Source organism: Schistocerca cancellata, chromosome 1 (genome assembly GCF_023864275.1).
Source record: "Schistocerca cancellata isolate TAMUIC-IGC-003103 chromosome 1, iqSchCanc2.1, whole genome shotgun sequence".
NCBI classification, from domain to species: Eukaryota; Metazoa; Arthropoda; class Insecta; order Orthoptera; family Acrididae; genus Schistocerca; species Schistocerca cancellata.
The window spans coordinates 937,683,563-937,704,050 of NC_064626.1; the positions used below are offsets into that span (position 1 = coordinate 937,683,563).

The 20,488-nt window shown below is 39.5% G+C and overlaps 1 protein-coding gene across 1 annotated transcript; it reads left to right on the plus strand.

Moving 5' to 3' along the window:
- The first annotated feature begins 812 nt into the window (after positions 1 to 812).
- On the plus strand, positions 813 to 18,746 carry LOC126162684 (uncharacterized). Its single transcript, XM_049919342.1, has 2 exons — positions 813 to 1,189; positions 18,148 to 18,746. Exons 1-2 carry the CDS (start codon positions 1,068 to 1,070, stop codon positions 18,665 to 18,667), a joined length of 642 nt encoding a protein of 213 aa, XP_049775299.1. The 5' UTR covers positions 813 to 1,067; the 3' UTR covers positions 18,668 to 18,746.
- The last annotated feature ends 1,742 nt before the right edge of the window (positions 18,747 to 20,488 follow it).

Below are 20,488 nucleotides of genomic sequence, written 5' to 3' on the forward strand. Positions count from 1 at the left end.
TCATACAATTAACTGCAGGTTTTCGAGAGCTCCTCAGTTTGCTTGTGCTCAGAAACGGCATATATACATACGGGCTTCAATTGATAGCCAGTATGGCATCTCAATACTCTTCACCGAAGGGAGATAGCGCGCATGTGACGCAGATGGCGTTCTGCCATCCTATTTGCCAACGCTTAAACGCACGTTCAGAGTATTTCATATGCTAGACATTGCTCCGCACGTTCGGAAAGACACCCCAGCGTGCTATTCCTCGCTATGACATGAGAAACAGGGCACATTCAAGGCTCAACATGCGGATGCACTGTCCGTTTGCCGACAGCTTAATTCACAGCCTCCTATGTAAGAGACCGTGGCTCAAGCTAAATGACGTGACGTGACGAACAGTGTGAATACGCTCTAACGTGGTGGCCAATGATAATTGACCTTAAACAATGATTTAATTTTTGATTGGCATTTTCCTGTTTGCTACAGTGTCAACTGTTCTCATTTTCTGTATTAAAGAATTATAAGTTGCTACTGTCTTGTCTTGGTCGCTGTATTCTTTACTTTACTTTGCAAGAACATCGCGTGGCAACTATATTTTGTAATAAATTCAGCTAGATCTGTCCAGAACACCGGCATATGTCATCCGTTTCAAAATTCAGTGTGTACGTAAAGACGAGAAACACTATACTGATCAAACACTCAAGTCAGACACGTTACACATACCCTGTGTTCAGCAATTCCCAGCCCACCGGCTGCGATTGCACTCCGATATGATATGCGCAGACTTTTGCGCAGAAAAGCATTGCGTGTGTGCCAGCCTTTTAGTGTTCAGTTAACAAACATACGTCCTCGTGTTAGTGTTTCCCCGTATATACTACATTCTAAACTAGTGTAACAGTATACTAATAGGCCTGCTTGTCGAAGATGGACGAATTGTCGATGATACCTGATTTAACAATGTCTTCTATTAAGATCGACTTGTTACACAGGTTATAGCACAGTCCAAGACGGGTTATATATTGAATCGAAGCGGCACCTGAGTTTATTTGACAGATCGAATCACAGTATGCTTGTTTATCTTTATGTTTATGTACCTTGATATTGTTTTGTTTACTGTTGTGAATATGGCGTCGTTGGTGGCAGATTACAGTTCTACTGGTTCGGAAAGTAGCAGTGACACAGATTCAGAAGAAGATGTCGAAGAGTAAGCGTAGCAGATATTAAGTATTTTCTGAATCGATTCGTTCGCATTTCGCAGAGTAAATATTGCTTTTGTGGATCTGAGTATTCGATGTTATTAATACACAATAACAAAAGTACACTGTAGCTGTCACTTTTCCTGTGTAACAAATTGCGCTAATTTTGTTTACAGAACTGAGTATGCATTGGAGAGTATTGTGAATGTATCAACTCGCATTCAGTTAGTTTTACTTTTGTGTTCTTTCATTTGATAGTATAAGAAAGAATGAGACGTTAGCCAATGCTGAAACACTTGGGGCAGTCAGGTTCTTGAAAGTTTACGCAGTTAAATACAGAAGGCTTCTCACATAAATTCTATTGTGTAGTAATTGGAGGATGCATCTTATGATTGATTGCGGTCGCCAACCACTTTGAACCTAAATTGATATCAATAGTACAAGTATTATTTACAAGTGTACTTTTACATGCAATAGTAAATACGGCGTTAATATTTGTTTAAGAAAACTTATGACACCATTTGGAAGTATAGTGAATATTGTTGGACAGCTCTGTGAGTATAGCTTTGAAGAAAATATTCCTGTTTTTAACAGTCTTTCCTATCTCATAACGCTTTCAGTTATTGAAGGTTTGTGTGTGGTATTACCCGCCCCCCCCCCTTTCCATCTCTAAATATTGCTTGCATTAACAGACTGATCTGTAGCATAGTCTGGGTTGGTTGGAAAGTGATAATTCGGTTGTAAGCTGGTGAAGCCAACAATTACAAATGTGGAATGTAGGTTGTAGTAACAGAATGATCTGTAGCATAGTCTAATGTTTACATTCACGACATATTTAATGCACTTTTCACCATACAAACTAGAACTGCAGAGGAAAGTCAGGAAACCTTTATTAGACATTGGACAAGTCTCCAACGAATTTTGGTGCATCTTGTATACATACCTGTTACAAACAAACTATGAAAAATGTGTGTGGTAGGAGGCTCCTCTATGTAACTTTTACCATTACTGAGCCAGGAAAGTTTTGTCACATGGCTTTCACCCTTGGGAGTGTGCTGGTATTACAAGTGTTGTTTTTGCCACTGACACTAGTTTCTGTAGGGCTCCTTCCATGCTGATAAGGCTGCAGTATTGCGCTCCTATTTCCAAATCCAAAGCAGCAGTTCCAGATGACCGTTTAAAAGTGGGAGAAATGGCCAGAAAGTGTTTTTGTTAAATTCACACTTTAAATTGCAAAGAGAAAATGACAACCCAGCTGCAAAGCCAAAAACTTGTTTGTAAAACTTCTGGGACACTGTTCTGAAGGTTTTATTTTCACTCTGGATTTTGTTTTTGACAGCAAGTTTTGTTGTTTACCACACCACACAGATTTGAAATAAAGTCCCTCAACAGCCTGAATTGTATCAGTGTCTTGTGTTGAAGATAAAGCATGTCTTTTTCAGTTTGATAAAGCATTGTATGACTTACATTGATGCACCACAAGCCATCTTATGGTATACAGTGGAGAGCATGTTGTGTACCAGTGTCACTTCCCCCCTTTTCTGTTCCATTCATGAATGGTCTGTGAGAACAACAACTGTTGATAAGTCTCTTTGTGAGCTCAACTCTCTAGTTTTAACCCCATGAGGTTGTGTTTTTAACTAGACACAGCTGGGAGGAAGCATTACATAGGTTCTCTTTCCTACAGTGTACACCCTCATAATTTTAACAATTGACCAAACTGATGCACATTATCTCTCTTTTAACACCTGCTTCTGGACATTTTTTGCACATTCTAAATGACCCTACAACGAAACATGCTGCACTTCTTTGGATCTTCTCTTTTAGCCCTGTCCTCCATTTTGCTGCAAGTTTGCAAACACTGTAACATCTCTGTGTATAACAGCGCCATCTGCAAAAGTCTGGCAGAACTTCTGACATTGTCTATAGTGTAATAAGTGATGGGTTTCGTAACATACTCATGGGATATGCCCCAAGTTACTTTTATGTCGGAAGATTTTTCTCTTTTAAGAATGACATGGTGTGTTCTGTTTGTTTGGAACTCTTCAATCAAATCACAAAGCTGGTCAGATGTTCAATACACTTGTGTTTTATTCATTAGGTGCCAGTGTGGTACTGAACCAAAAGCCTTCTGGAAGTCAAGGAACATGCCATCAACCTGGACATTAAAATAAACTGCCTTCTGGGTCTTGTGAACAAACAGAGTGAGCTGGGTTTCACATGAGCAATATTTGCAGAATCCATGTTGATTTCTGCAAAGATTATTTTCTCCCTCCAGAAACGTCATGGCCATAAAAATTTCCAAAATTCTACAGCAGACTGACATCAGTGGTATAGACCTGTACTTTAAGACCATCTGTTTGACGACCCTTCTCGAAAACGGGAATAATTGGAGCTTATTGCCAATCTCTGGGAACACTGTGCTCTTCTGGCGACCTGTAGTACACTGTTCCTAGAAGAGGAGCAATTTCTTTTGCATATTCTTTGTAGAATCATATATGTATCTCATTAGGGCCAGTTGCCTTTCCTCTGTTGAACGACTTTAGTTGCTTTTTTATCCCACAGTCGTGTATTTCAATATCTGGCATTTTAATATTCTTATGATGAATTATAAGTTATCAGAGAAGCTGCAGTGTAGTCCCTCTTGGTGAAGTAATTTTGAAAAAGAAAATAGTATTTCGGCCTTCTCTCTGTTATTTTTCCATTTGATGCCATTATGGTGACAAAGTGTCTGAACAGATGGATTTGATTCATTTACTCATTTCATGTAGGACCAAACTTTCATGGGATGTTTTGTCAGATTTGTAGATAGATCCCCAGTTTAAAATTTGTTGAATGTCTGACAAACCACTTTCCTTATGCTAATTTTGACTTTGTTCAGTTTTTGTTTGTCTATTAAGCTTTGCCTTCATTTAAATCTGCAGTGAAGCTCCCTATGCTTTTGAAGCAGCTTTCTAAAATGAACAGCCAGATCATGGTTGTCTTTTCCACCCCTCACAATTTTGCGCAGTACATACCTGTCTAAGGCATATTATACAATACTCTTGAACTTTGTCCATTTTTGCTCAACGTTTTCAGCCTCAGAGTTCTTGGCTTGATAGTATGTGCCAAGGGTATTGGTTAACAGAGGTTACACATCTGAAGTTCATCAATGTTATCTACCATGAAGAGTCCATGCTGGTGACAGGTGTCAATAGAACAAGCCCCAATTCCCAGCTGATATGCAGAAGCTGGCAGACCACCATTGTCTAGCCAGAAGCAAATCCTTCTGATAAGTAAGGTGCATATGTTCGTGCCTTATCTTAACCGGCATTCCATTTGGGTAATCACTTATTCATGGCAGTGGCATTAACCAACTGCCCATGGGCAACAAAGCCATTGAGAATACACACAAAGCAAGACATTACTGCACTTGATGTAGACCATCTCTCTTTCCCCATATGTGGAATCGACAGCTAACCTAGATAATGAAGGATCTCTGTTTGAATTTAAAGCTAGTCAGCAAAAAAGAGATAGAACATGCCAGATTACATTTTCACAACAGCAGTCTACATCTACACAGATACTCTGCAAATCACACTTAAGTGCCTGGCAGAGGGTTATTCCAATCTTGAACAGCATGTAGAGAACGAACAGCAATACCTTTACATGCAAGCTCTCATCTTCCTCGTTTTATTATGAAACAATTGTACCTTTTGTTAGATCATTGCAACTGTTTGCCTTTTTAGAGGACTACTGCTGTACTCGCTGGTTTGCCCTGGTGATGACCTCAAGATTTCTGAACAAAACTGATTTGGTGCTTACAGTATGGAGATATGTACAATATAGTGGACACTGGAGAAATGATACATATTCGCACTATGAATTTTTTGCCCGATTCAATTACAAAGTGCACTGCAGTCCATCTTTTGCAGGTACTCAATAGAGAACCTATTCTGTTCACGAGGCCACTCTCCCTCGCTTGAAGTAACTGGGAAGGAGATGATATTTGGATGGGTAGCAAAGTATGTGAAAATTCAAGCCAACAGAATTGCAGCTATAATAGCCAGTGAGGTCTATTGTTGTGCAATGTAATGTCACCGTATGTGCAAGACCTCGCTGTTAAGGCACAGGGGACCTCACTGTTGAGTGCACAGCCATTAGTCATGGAGAGTAGAACTGGGTGATAGTGAGAAATTTTCACTCACCTCCCTACTGGAAACTAACTTATTGTAGTAGGATTTAAACTCAGTGAAAGGCCTTAGGCTACACATGGATGCCACATTTTGGAGGAGAAAAAGGGGGAAGTCCATAATTTGAATAGGATGGGTAAGGGGTAAGATAGAGCACAACACAATAAACTTCAGTTGCTAACCCTCTTCCCCGTGTCCTCCCTTAATAACAGCTCCCCTCATAGATGGGAATTGTCCTTACACTGAATCTTTCTCATGCTGTTTTCTGGACGCACTCTCCAGTAGTTCCTGTCTCCAACTAACCTCCACTACCTCACTTGACTCGATTAATTTACACTCTCACTATCCTTGTGAGGTCACCCTTTAGACTGTTGGGCTATTATGTGCAATGCTCAGTAGAATAGCAGTTGCCTGTTACACTGCTGTTGTGGAGTCGGTTCACATGCCTTTTGCATTTGTCTTTTTCTCCTGTTTGTTTATGTACTCTCTTCAAGTCCGACCTTGTCATCGGTGGAGAGACTTGCATGCCTCAGCAATACAGATAGCCATACTGTAGCTGCCACCGCAACGGAGGGGTATATGTTGAGAGGCCAGATAGACGTGTGATTCCTGAAGAGGGGAGCAGCCTTTTCAGTAGTAGGGGCAACAGTCTGGATGATTGACTGATCTGGCCTTGTAACATCAACCAAAATGGCGTTGCTGTGCTGGTACTGCAAACGGCTGAAAGCAAGAGGAAGCTACAGCTGTAATTTTTCCTGGGCACACAGATTTTCTATGTGGTTAAACATTGATGGTGTCCTCGTGGGTAAAATATTCTGGAGTAAAATAGTCTCCCATTCAGATCTTCGGGCGGGGACTACTCAGAAGGACATCGTTATCAGGGGAAACAAAACTGTCATTCTACGGATTGGAGCATGGAATGTCAGATCACTTAATCAGGCAGGTACGTTAGAAAATTTAAAAAGGGAAATGGATAGATTAAAGTTAGATGTAGTGGGAATTAGTGACGTTCAGTGGCAGGAGGAACAAGACTTCTGGTCAGGTCAATACAGGGTTATAAATACAAAATCAGATAACAGTAATGCAGGAGTAGGTTTAATAATGAATAAAAAAGCAGGAACGCGGATAAGTTATTATGAACAGCATAGTGAGCACAATATTGTGGCCAAGATAGACACGAAGCCCACAGGTACCACAGTAGTCCAAGTTTATATGCCAACTAGCTCTGTAGGTGATGAAGAGATTGAAGAAATGTATGATGTGATACCCCTGCCCCTTGGTTCACAACATTTTACTGGAGTAGGTGATCAACTTAATAATTAATATTACTGCATGTCACTTCTTCATTTCTACTCTCTCCAGTGTTGTTCGTGCTATTTTTCTCTAATTGCTTGTATATCTGTTTCTTATTTCCATCCTTGCAATTTTATTTCACCAATAGTTTTCTGTTGCTCTTCTGACGCCAATTTTATTTCCTCATCTCCTATTTTGAGCATTTCCTCAAAACTCAGCCTTTGTTTTTCCTGCCTATTCTTTATTGCTAGAATTTCCAATTTCACTTATATTTTTAATTCTTATATTTTTCTCTGCCTTTTATTTGACAGTTTTATTTCTTTTGTATCACGTGCTTGCTTTTGTGCAAATTTCTTTAGTTGTCAATCGTAAGTACTGCCACATAGTTATTAAATTGTAATTATTTCCTAACTCTGTCTTTGGTAGTTCGGGCTACTTGACCTCACTACCATCTTGTCTTTCCCCAACTTCTTGCCACCTTACAATTTGGGGTCTGGTCACTTTTCTCGTGTTTTCATCCTAGGTAGTGTGTTAGTGGATATTCCATGTTGCTTAAACTATCCGTTTCATACTCCTCCCAATCTGACATGTTCTCCCATTTAATTTCATTCATCCCTATAATGGCTGTAGTTTACGATCCTATCCTCAAAAATACTTGTTTGACATGTAATACAATGCATGCAATGAAGTGCCAAGTTTTGTCATATGTAATTATGGCACTATTATTGCCTACTTACTTGTCTAATGCAGCACTTCTAATATTTGCCAACACCACTTGTGATACTCTTATTTGACATTTTCTGCTGCTGATGGCTGTAGCATTGCACTGCATGTTATGCTGTTGCATCTGCTTGTAAGTGTGTGTCCGGTGAGTGAGCCAGCCCCCTATTCTCTCTTCTTTCTTCCTTTTTTTTATTTTACCGTTGCTTCAGCCATCAAAATTTTTAGCTCCCTTTTTTATGTGTACTGATCCATCTATTATGTTTGTTTTTCTTGAAGCAGCTGCATCTGAAGATTGACATGTTTATGTGCTGTGCAGAGGAGTTTACTATAACTGCTCCTTCATAGTGGTTGCATCCAAAGATCTGGCATTTCAGTCCTGTGACAGGAAACTACCAATAAAGCCCCCATGCCAGTTTCAGAGTAATGGTGGTTATTGAATACTGGCTTCATTTGAATACTGGCTTCATTTCTTATTGGTTTGGAATCAGACTTGATCTTGACAGAATTGGCAGCTAGCTTTATTCTCAACGGACACATAATATTCGTGCAAACAAAGTTGCCACTTGGCGCAGTGGCTGATGGGAGCGAACAGTGGTCACTCTTATCAGCCACCACACCGAGTGTCGACTATGTGCATATATTACCACAGCAATACAGTTCCTAATCATGCACCTAAGTGATATGTACCCTGTCAGACTCCTACTCTCGGCATTCCATATAACTATAGTCGGTTCAAAATTACTGTAAAAGATGTGGTGGGTATTCTCTGGTGGAGGATGGTGGGACAGGGTGTCACAAGTAGATCCTTTATTTATGTTCTACCAGTGTTTACAGGGAGCTCATGCCCATGCCAACTGGGTGCTATTGTGGTGGGTGTTGTGCTCACTATAGTTGTTGTATGGAGTGTTGAGGTGATGCAACTTAGCTGTTGGTATGTCCAGCTCAGCACAGCAGTGCTGGGTCCTGAGCCCATCTGCCTGCTGTGGCCGATTACGGTGCTGACTCATCTGTGGTGTGAGGTAGTGTGGCCAAGCTTGACCTTAGGGGAAGTGGCTGACGGACACCAACTCGATAACTCATTGATTTGATGACTAGCCTGGCTGGATGGCCTGTATTTCTACGTGTCAACGTGAGGTTGTTGTGGTGTGGCTGCTACAGATGTCATACACGCTGCTTGCTGAAGTGTCCCATGCTTTTGGTTACCAACTGATCAGCAAGTGACGAGCAGGCTACTTCACCAAAGTGAGTTCCTGGGCACATTGTGAGTTCCTGGGCACATTGTGAGTCCCTGAGCACATTGCCATACAAGCAATTACAGCAAGTTGCTGCCTTTGGCAATGACCCCCTTGCATTAGGCTTGAGCTGTTACACTCTTCCCCTCTTGGAAAAATTCAGCTCTCTGAATTCTGATCTGATAATGGCTAATTAAGGCAGATTCTTGGATACATTTGATATTTTTCTACAGTTTGCTTGGTTCCAGTCACTGGCTGACTCCGAAAACTAGCACTTGTCTTGTGAACAAATTCCATGTTAGCTGATATGTGTTATCGCACTTTAACTTTTGTCCACACCACACACTCTTGGGTCCACTTTCATGTAATTTGTTCACTGCTTCTGCAGCACTCTTCAGGCTGTCTCACCAAGCAGTCCAATCCATAACAGACTGACAGTCTATGATTGATCCATTTGGCAGCGGCGTCAAACCATCTCGTTGGGATAGAGTTTTAGGATTCCAAGAGGTGTCCTACAACAGGACTTCCAGCTGACTTGTCTAACATCATAGAATTATGTACTCATTCTTTTCCACGAATTATCCCACTTAAATCTATACCTGGCTTCATTAATACGAGTATTTCACTCATCTTCAACAACATAGACATCCTATTCTCCATGTTATGAGTTATCCAAATAGCTTATTACATATTATCACTACATCATGAAATAAACACAAAGTTTGGCAAGAAGAACTCAACATGAGCCATTTACAAAAAGAAATCCATGATAAAGTCACAGCCGACGCCTTTCTGATCATAATGTCTGAAGAACTATCGCTTAAATCTTGTCCTCTCATCCCTAAGAGACTCGTTCAGTGTATTGTATTCTGCAAGCTCTGTGATACCACAGATGTTCTACCAGCTGCAACCTGTACCCCTTAATGCAACTCTTATGATTAAATAACATTTTCTGCTTGTCACATTTCCCTGAAATCCAAAATTTTCTCCCAATATGACTCCCATTATTCCTTATGCTGGTTCTGAAGGTTATCTTTGGTAGTTTCTTGAATATCATGATGACTGAACAGAAGCACTATAATAACGATGTTATGGCCAGTGAACCACCTCGCATCTGTGATATCTCAGCACATTGCTATACTGTCCTGAGTCAGCGTTGTGTGATGAGGAGAAGAAAAACTCGAACCTTAAGACACTGTACAACACTAATCTATTTTTTTAATTCCATCAGTGCTGTAACACAGCTTTCAGTTACCTCACAAGAGAATAGGATCAGAGATATAAGCAGAAAAAGTGCAGCACAGGAATGGGGAGAAAGAGAAAAACTCTGCTAGCGTAGATTCCTAGAGGACTCTTTAAATTCATAATTTATATGACAACATTATTTACAATAAATTATATCTTCACTCACCTACTGTTTACATTCCCCTAAACTTCTCTGATATCCCTGGTTTACCACATTTCAGCCATGCACTCTCTGTGCATTGCTTGGCAAGTGCCATCTTTGCTGGCATGTGCTATGTACCATGTCATGTGACTCGGTACACTTTACACTGCATGCATAATAACCAGTTTCATTGATTCGTTCATACTTAATCAAGACATATTAATAGGGCATCGGTAAGGGGATGAACACAAGCCAAAGAACATTAGATACAAGGAACCCTTGAACGGTTACAGAATACACGTGCTGCTACTTACTCTTGACTGTGTTAACAGTGATGGTAGCATCCCCACTGACCCCACTTCTGAAACCATTTGTAAAGGGGTAGGCGCTCTCTGGTGGAGGATGACAGTTCAGGGTGAGTCACAAATAGCTCATTGTAAAGTAGTATCCTTTATGTATGTCCCAGTAGGGTCTACAGGAGGCTTGCACCCATGTCAGGTGGGACTGGGGCAGCAGGTGCCATGCTCTCTGTAGTCAGTGTGGCTGTTGCTTGGCATTTAGTTCAGTATAGAGGCACTGGGACCTTGAGATGTGTGCATACCCAGGCTGCCGACAATGCTGACTCAACTATAGTGTGAGGTGGCACAGCTGGACTTGACCACAGGTGAAGCTGGCTCATTGGCAGCACCTGATGCTGGCTCACTGGCTGGGAGGATCTCAGTTCAATCTTCAGCCCATTAGTGCTATGGCTGAATTCCTTAGCAGATGGTGTTGTCGGAATGACAGTGGAGGTGTAGGGGCCTCAATGTGGAACTCATTGCTACAGTGAATGCCAATTCGATCACATGCCAAGTATGCGACCAACCTGGTGAGGTGAGCAGTATTTATAGCCTCCAAAGTGGGTTTGTTGTGGTGTGACTGATGCAAATGACACATACGCCGGTGCTGAAATGCCCTGATTTTGCAAATCAGCTCATTACCAGCCAACAGATGGGCTGCAGTACCTAAGCAGGCATTGTGGCATAGTGCTGCACCAGCACATCACAGCCGTTCTTGTACTAGGCTTGTGCTGTTATGTTACTTTAGGCAGGAACACATTGATGCAAGGAGCGCAGTTACCATGTGTAGTGCAGAACGTAATTATCCACAATCTTACATTTCATTTAATTCTCTGAAACTCACAAACTATTCAGTGCACAAAAATGGAATGGCATCAGTGTCTTCTGGAAGAAGTGCACTGCGTTTCCATTTAAGATTTATTTTCAGTAACAAATTTTTCAGATTCAGAAGGATGTAGGCTACAGTAGGTACTGGGAGATGAAGAATCTTGCACAGGATAGAGTAGCATGGAGAGCTGCATCAAACCAGTCTCAGGACTGAAGACCACAACAACAACAAACATTATGTGAACAAAATCTTTAAGAATACATATTATTTCTGTCTGCTCCAAACTGGAACTCTGTCGGAGTCCTCTAAAACAATTTGTGTTATTTTTATGATGAATGATGTTGCACTCATTAGTCAAAACCTCAGCAGTTAGGTTTGGTAAAATTTAGCATTTTAATGAATTTGGTCAAGTAGCACATATTTTTAAAGCTCATAATAAACTGAATAAAATGGTACAAATTTTAGGTCTGTAAGTCGGATAATTTTTGAGAGATTGCCATTTTAAGGTTTGAAAATGTGGCAAAAATCACATAATTTCACAAACTTTGAAAATTAACAACTCAAAAACGAAAGTCCAGAAAATGTCTGATTCTGGAATTTATCTTATTTTGATAAATATAATAAAATGGAAAATAAATTCTAAATCATCAACGTTCAAACTTATGTTTTTATTGGTTGATTTCAAATGGAATGACTGACTTGTTTGTTGTCAGTTGTAATGGGAACAACCTTATCACAGGATTGAACTGTTCACAGTAACTCACACCCTGCCATGTCTTCCTATTTGTAACTAATCCTTCACTCATTACACCATATTCTGCTGCATTTGATATTACCTATATTCGTCTGTCCATAAATCCTTATCTTCTTTCCATTTGACTTCACTGACCACTGCAGTATCTGCATTGTGCCTTTGCCTTTTCCTCTTTAGATTTTCAAGCTTTCCTGCCACATTAGTCTTCTGACTTTCCATTCTCAGAGTCATAGAATGTCACCATCTTGTTGGTTATTCCATCTTTTTCTCATGGTAACTTTCCCCATGGAGTTCTCCCAGAGATTTGAGTGGGAGACTAATTGGGAATCTATTGTCAATAGAGAGATCATTATAATACCTTTTCAATTACAGGCCACACATTCTGGGGATTCGCACTGCATGTCTTTAATGCATCAGTTTCCATTGCTGTCTGCATCCTCACGCTGTTGATTATTGCTAATTCTTGCATCTTTTAGGAGCAGTTTCCCACCCCAAGGGCAATAGGTTGACTTAAAACTCTGACTGATCCTCTGTCTTCATTGGCAGAACGAGGATGACCCCTTGTACTATAAGTCTTTAGCCCCATTGCTTAAGATTCTTATTCATAATTTAAGCTGTGGCTGAAATTGAACCTGGGACCATTAGGCGTTTTGATTATTAGTCGAAGATTCTACCCCTAGACTAAGGATCACATTGAATTACTATCATAGTGATAAACGGTATAAAGTAACCATTTCGTGCTCCATACTGATGGACAATTTTTCAGTTTTCAGTTAGTTTTCCAGCCTCTCGGCAGCTATATAGCAGTTTTGACTAACAATTAAAAGGCTGTAGTTATGAGCATAAAATATCTAAAAAATTTCAACTTCTCAACCACTCGTGTCATAGTTTAATCTTTACAGACCTTAGAATGAAGGACATTATCTGTACTAATAATAAAAGCTTCCATTGTTTTGAATCTGTAAAACAGTCGTATTTGTTTGTCTGTCTGTCTTTGAACACACTAATCTCCAAAACTACGTGACAAAAATTTCATGGGATTTTTGCAGGTAACTTGAGCATGGTTTGGGACACTGTGTAGGCCTTAGTTCATCAAAATTGGATCATGGAAAAAAAGGTATCACGACTTAAATTTATGGATTTTTGTTGGGTTTTCACTGGTAACTTAAGCGTAACGAGGGGTACTGTTTAAGCTATATCTAGCTCGACAAAATCAGATCACCTAAAAAGATATTTGTTCGTATTATATGTTATGTCCCACATCTCCTCTGAAACCACTGGACCAGTTTCAACCAAACTTTGTACACATTTCACGTACTGTCTGGAAAGAACTACTGTGGGTGTAAGAACCACTGACCTATGGTTGGGGATAAGGGTGAAAAAGAAGTGTAGGCCATTACGCATGAATATACAGATTTTATTCATCCAGTATTTGAGAATGAGATAACTTAGTGACTTGTTACAAATTTATACGTAATTTCAAACCTTTATGAAATTTTTCCTGCTGACACCCACACATAATAATGAAAGGAAAAAAGTTTATTGCTTACTACATTTCCGCTGTTCATTTTCGCATCAGGCATGATGTTTTGATGAGTTACTTCTTTACTACTAAGTATATTTACAACACATTTTGTGAACATTGTTCACATATACCATTGAATGTATCTGAAAAATTAAATCTATATATGACACATAGGTCAGGATATATGATGTTATGTACACTAAAATGCAAGAAAAACTGCTGCATCATGCTTGAGATTTAAATTTATTATTACTAGCCCATGGAACTTATTTCGATGAAATTTGGTAAGGAGGTAGCATGAACTCTGAGGAAGAACACAGGCTACATTAGAAAGTGTGTAATACAAATACTTATTGATTTGAAGAATAGTATGTGAATTAGGGAAGAATATTTACTCTTTGACTTTTGAACTTTATTCCATTTGTGAAAATTGTATTCTTGGTTGATATGTGCTATATATGATATGATTCAAGGTAAAGAATACAATGCTTATACAATCTTCAGTGTGTTTATTCCGTACTTCTGCACAATTTGTTGCATAGTGTACACATTGCATAATGTATAGCTACTACGTGTACTATATAGTGTTTGAGAATGAGAGAACTTAGTGATTTGCAACAAACTTTACACATAATTTCAAACCCTTATGAAACTTTGTCTTGCTGATACCAACCCCCACAAAATGATGAAAGGAAAAAAAGTATCATTTTCTTTATTTTTCGCTGATCATGCACTAAAACTGTTGTTAGGCAGACCATGATATTTTCATTTATTGCTTCTGTGCTACTAATTCTATTTGCATCACATTTAGCAGACAGTATCCACATATGCTGCTGAATGTACCTACAAAATTATATAGTTGTATGACATATAGTTCAGGAGATATGAGGGAAGGAGGAGACGAACAGGGAGAGGAAGAGGAGGATATGGACACAGAAAGGAAAGAGGAGGAGATGGGCAGAGAGAGGGGAAACAACAGACAGGGGGAGAGAGGTGCATGAGGAGATGGACAGAGAGTGGGGGATGAAGGAGGTGGACAGAGAGAAGAGGGAGGAGATGGACAGAGAGAGGGGGGAGGAAGAGATGGATTAATAGAATTGAAATAAAACCATACCAGAGCAATGCTGGGAACTCGGCTAGTTTTAAACATTTTGTTAGGTTTCTGGTTCATTTTCTAGAATAAGCTTGTCTGGATATCATACCTGAAGGTTTGAAAATGATGATTCCTCAATGTGCTCATTATTTTAAAATGTATTACCCACCAGTCATAGGGAGCAGACAGAATTTGTCGACATCAGTTTTGTAGAGTTTTTTTTTTATGATTTGGCAAAATTAATGCTGTATGATATCTGGGGCTGCTGTCACCTTGCATGATGACCTGTGTGGAGTCCATCATGAAGAAATCATGTGGGCATGCTATCACATGGACATTTAAAACCAGCTCTCGCCCCAACTTTGATGATGAGGATGGAGAGCTATCACTTCTCGTTATGTGGCATTTCTTCAAGGTATGGCAAGTACATAAAATTTGTTATATAAGGCACCCTGCATGCCACAGATAACTGTATACCCACCTATAGTAAACATTGCAATAATCACTTGTAAACAAAGAACCCCTCTGAAATTCAAGCAAAGAGCTATATTTTACAAACTGATGCAGCAGATATTGTGTTATACTGAGCATGCAGCAGATAACCACACTGGTTTCTGAAGAAGCCCAGAGTTATTCTTTTTTTTTTTCCAGTGCAGGTATTTCATGCAAGCATCAAAATTTTATTGCAGTCTATACTGATGAATCTGAGCATGAGGACTCTGTTTACTACTCAGATGTTTTCCCACACCAAGCCTCAGGATTTGCCTGCCAAATAAATTCGCAGTTCACATTGAATTATATTTGACCCAAAGGCACTCTGTTTACCTCAGTGCTCTTCAAGCGACTCAGCAGGTGTATCCAGCAGAGAAAATGTTCCAGATTATTCATTGTTATCTTCTCTTGCAACAATAACAGAAGAAGAAAGTAAGATTCTGCATGTTGGAATTCAGGGGAATGAGGAAAGTGACATACCACATTTTAACAAGAGAGTTTTATATTCAGATGTGAGGGTAGCAATACATTTTTTAAGTAGAAGTCTGCCCTCTATTTTAGCTGATGATAAGGTGAGTGTCATGCACATTTCAAGATATTGTGTGCTGTCTGGACTGAGGTCTAAAGTTACAGATTGGAGATTTTAATGTGTTTTCACAGGGTTAGCACACTGTGTGTATTTACATTGATGCTTTATATTTTGCTCTGCCTGTCAGTGTCTGTACTTATTGAAATTGTAAGTCTGCTCTATTAATACAGTGTTGTTATTTCTGGACATGTGAGTGCATGAATGGTGTAAATATGCATATATTTTTTATGAATATGTTTCATATTTAACTTACTGATATATATACATTTTACAATTTTCATCACACTTGCCTTCATGTTTTTTAATATTGGTACCATAGAAAATAAAACCAATCTGCAGGAATCCTACCACCACCACCACCACCACCACCACCACCACCAAGCTTTAACATTGGTGCCATGAAATTGGGATTATGTTATTGAAATCACCAAATTTAAAGCAAAGTTTTGTATAGAATTAAGCTTTCACTTGGCAGCAGTATATGCTGTCTTGAAAATTTCTGTTGGATTAAGAAGTTTCAACATTTTGTATACATTTCCCCCATGAAATCATCAGTTTAGTGGGTATGGTGGTATGTTGTATGCTTGCATCGTATAGTGCATACTAAGATTCACATATTGGTACATTTTTTGTATTTGTTGTACAATTACAATAATATCAGACTAATCAGCAATATAAGTCATTTGAGGGAGGTAGCAACATGATGCAGATATAATGTCAGTTGCTATCATCTCATTGGTGAGTAGAAGGATCATGTGACAATGAAAAAATGAGTTGTTGGAAGTAGGGGAAAGGGGGGGAGAGAGAGAGAGAGAGAGAGAGAGAGAGGAGGGGGGGGGGGGGAGTGAGTTGTGGACAGCCAAACCAATTTGGTGAAGCAATACCATCCCCAACCAAAGGGCCTTCAGCTACACACTCAACCGTCATGCTGGCATAATTTGTAAATATTTGGCATCCTTTTATGAATTCCCCGCTCTTATATCTTAAGAACCTGATGCCTTAGACCTTTTAATGGTAATAAAGCTAATTTTATCAATACCTATTACAGGAACAGTCCTGCTCATCAGTGGAGGGGCTGTTTTCAGCCCAGGGAAAACCCCTGCCTGACCTTCTCCCCCACTAACACTCCTCTCCTTCTCCACTCCATTAATTTTCACTGAAACAAGGCATGTTTCAACTTTGAAAATGTTATTTTTAATCATTGCTATGAGACCAGTGTTAAGGGAGAATATTGCTACAATTATCTTGTTAAGGTATTATTTCTAACCTGATTGACTTACAATAGAAGGCCGGTAAAATAACAGTCCCTGTAAAACAATAGTCTAATCCTACAACATGTAAGACAAAGAAACTGTTGCCAACCCCTGTGATGGGAGGAAGTAACATTTACCAGGCTAAGAATAGGACATTTTTCATTGATACACAGCTTCCATTTTTGGTGAGATGATCAGCCAGTATGTGAAAGTTGTTTCAGTTTAACATATTTTAGCAGAAATTTTTTATTAATTGTCAAGAGGGCAAGTCTCAGCTTATCTGGGATCTCTGCTATTTTAGACAACATTGGGACAAATGTATGACATATTTTAAAATTTTATGAAATGTCAGTACCCATCTATAACCATAATATGTTCAAGGTATGATTCTCTGTTGTAATATTTTACAGTTATCTTTAGAGCAATTTTGATCATTACAAATTTTGTATCAGTTCTACTAATTAGACAAGACATCTACACATTTTGGTTACAGTGATATGAATATATAATTGTTGTACAGTTTAGTATGTCAACTGATTTCATCCCCAAAACACTGTAAGATTTAATGAATTACAAGTGGGTTGGTCAATCCAGTTTTTGTTCACGACAAGCCATATACATTCATGCTAAAATTGTATGATTTTTCCACAGTTTTGCTCTTATATAAAGGGCAAATGACAGGACAGTTCTATCTTATTGCCTATCACCACTCCTCACTTGCAGTTAGCTCCCCAACAAACAGGAGAATAAGTGTTTCCTGATATATCAGTGAGACACAACTGTACAGTAATATTGCGTGTGAGAAAAGACTTATTTCTTCTTTTCACTAAGTGCACGAGTCATATTCAGCTAGGGTACTGATGACCATGATGTAGAGCACCTTAATACAAATGTAGTTATCTGGTGTCCAGTAAAGTGAGAGTGGCCTCCTTACTGCTACTTCCAAGACTAAGTGTAAAGCTTAAAATTCACTCACACATCATTAGCTGAAGTCATAAAGTGTTAGCACAAGGCGCCCTGTCACATGTACCGCCCCAAAACTCTGTGTGTGCACCTCATACTACATGCACTTTATAAGGCAGTTGAGTAGCACAGTACAAAGGCTGTTGGGTAGCCCTATAGATGACTTTCTTAATAAAGATAAAAGAATAGAAATTGTAAACTGTGGCACACTTTAGTACTAGCATTATTTGTTAATTTCATAATTTGCTATACTGTTTCAGTGAAGTTTAATTAAATACAGGGCAAAACTTTCTATAATTACAACTTGTATCCCTTCATTTCAGAACGAACAAAGGAGGCTGCAGTTCTGAGAAGCTTCCTCATCCTGAGTTTGGCTCTGCTGGCATATCCTGCATGAAGAGTTCTGTGTTCTCTAATCCCTTTGTAGAGGCAGAAAATGCAAAGAAAGCCATTCTTGAGAAACATGTTAAAATGACACCCACAAAAGAAGAGATAACGATGATTAATGGGAAGAAAATATGTTGGAATTTCAGGAAAGGAAGATGTAGATTTGGCCACAACTGCAAATTTGCACATGATTCTGATTTGCCAAATATGAATACAGAAAATCAGTCTGAAAGTGGTGATGTATATAATGGTCAGACAGTTGTTTTACATGACAGTGTTGGAACTGGTGATTCTGAAATTAGCAAATGTAGTGAGAATTTACTAAGTGTAGTAAGTAAGAAAAAGAGGCCAGGTCTTGCACAGGAACTTGTTCCTGGAAAGAAGGTACTGAAATTGTACAAAAAACAAAAAGTTAAGGATGGTGTTTGGAGTGGTAGCACAGCTGGTAACAAGTGAAAATGTTTATAACTGGAAATGAATTGCAGTTTTTCTTTTAATTATAAATATGAACTTCTAATATATACATTTTAGTTTTATTAAATGGTATTCTACCAACTTAAAATGTGTTTGATTTTCCAAAACAGTATGTCAGTGTATTTGCATTTTAATTTCTTTGAGTAACCAAAATCCACTAAGAAATGAATGTTATACAAACAAGGATTTACCTTTGTGTGTGTGTGTGTGTGTGTGTGTGTGTGTGTGTGTGTGTGTGTAAGGCATCACCTACAAACAAATCTATGGTTATGCAATGGCAGTACCTTGCCTCCTAGCTGGTATCCGTGCAACAAGTGTAGATGCAAGACCTGTCCAGTCCAGGCACTGACCCATTCCTGTCACTGGCATCTCCTGCCTCATTAAAGGCAAGGCCACCTGTAAGAGCAGCCATGTGACCTACCAACTTAGCTACAACCACTGTGCTGCATTTTAATTGGACATGACAACAAACAAGCTGTCTGTCTGTGTGAATGACACAGAGAGAGGTGGCGCAGTAGTTAGGACACTGGACTCGCAGAATGACAGTTCAAATCTGCAACCAGCCATCCTGATTTAGATATTCTGTGATTTTCCTAAATCGCTGTTGGCAAATGCTGAGATAGTTTCTTTGAAAAGGGCACAACTGATTTCCTAATCCAAATTTGTGATCTATCTCTACTGACCTCACTGTAAATGGAACCTTAAACTCTAACCTTTCTTCCTTTGCATGAATGGTCATGGCCAAACTGTGGCAAAGAGACAGCTGTTCCACTCAGTTGTTAAACATGCCACCCAACTTTATGTGCTTCACTTTAATAACTGCTTCACAGCCTGTGCCATTTGGATTCCTCCTGCTAACATCAGTTTTTCTAAACTGCACAAATGGGAACTCTGCCTACAGCATGTCCTTTGTTCCCATGATCCCCCTGGCTTCGACCTTCACTAGTCCCTGTATTCCATCTGCCTTTCCTCTTTCCTGCTCCCACTCCAGTAGTACACACGCCTATCCACCTGTGTAGTCATTTCTTCTTCTCCTTCTATGCTCCCTTTCCTCGTCCCTCAAGGCCCCTCCCCCTCCCCCAGCACTGCCTCTCGATGCTGCACCTGGCAACTCTGTCATGACAGAGTTGCCAGGTGTTAAACATGCCACCCAACATGTCCCTACATGCTTCCAGAGGCAGCACTAGTATCTTCCCTCACCTCTAACCTGCTACCCCTCATCTCACACCTCTTCCATACCCCCACTGCTCAGATTTAGTTACATTCAGGCCTCAGTGCCTGGAGACAATGGCAATGAGTTATTCTTGTGTGTGTGGTTTCTATTTGTGAAGAAGGATGATTTCCCAAAGCTGAAATATTTCCATCATTCTTTTTCATTGTGCCTGTCTGCAACATGGTGTCTCCTCTTTGTGGTGAGTAGCAGTATGTCCTTTCCATGTTATCGGTAATAATTGCATTATTTTTGGGAGTCAATGATAACAGCAGTGTATTGCTGAGGGAAACTGCTTAACTAAGGACGCTGAGGGAAACTGCTTAACTAGGGAAACGGCTTCTTCAATGCTCTTGCCATTGCTAATGTTCTAACTGTGATGCATCATATAAGCCACATTTTCTGTGACATGCTGCCATTCAGAGGCAAAATGCACACTGGCTACCTCATCTTGTGCAATTTGCATTTACTGTGTAAATGGTTTTGCCTGCTGCGTTACTATGACAAACTAAACTGTATCAATACAGTTCATTGGAGATGCAGTGCCATCGTTATTTGTGCTTTCTGTATAATAAAGTGTGTATTCAGTAAAC

Coding starts and splice junctions, on each gene's coding strand:
- LOC126162684 (XM_049919342.1), top strand. CDS start 1,068: ATGTTTATGTACCTTGATATTGTTTTGTTTACTGTTGTGAATATGGCG. Junction 1,190..18,147: donor TCAGAAGAAGATGTCGAAGA/GTAAGCGTAGCA, acceptor CCTTCATTTCAG/AACGAACAAAGGAGGCTGCA.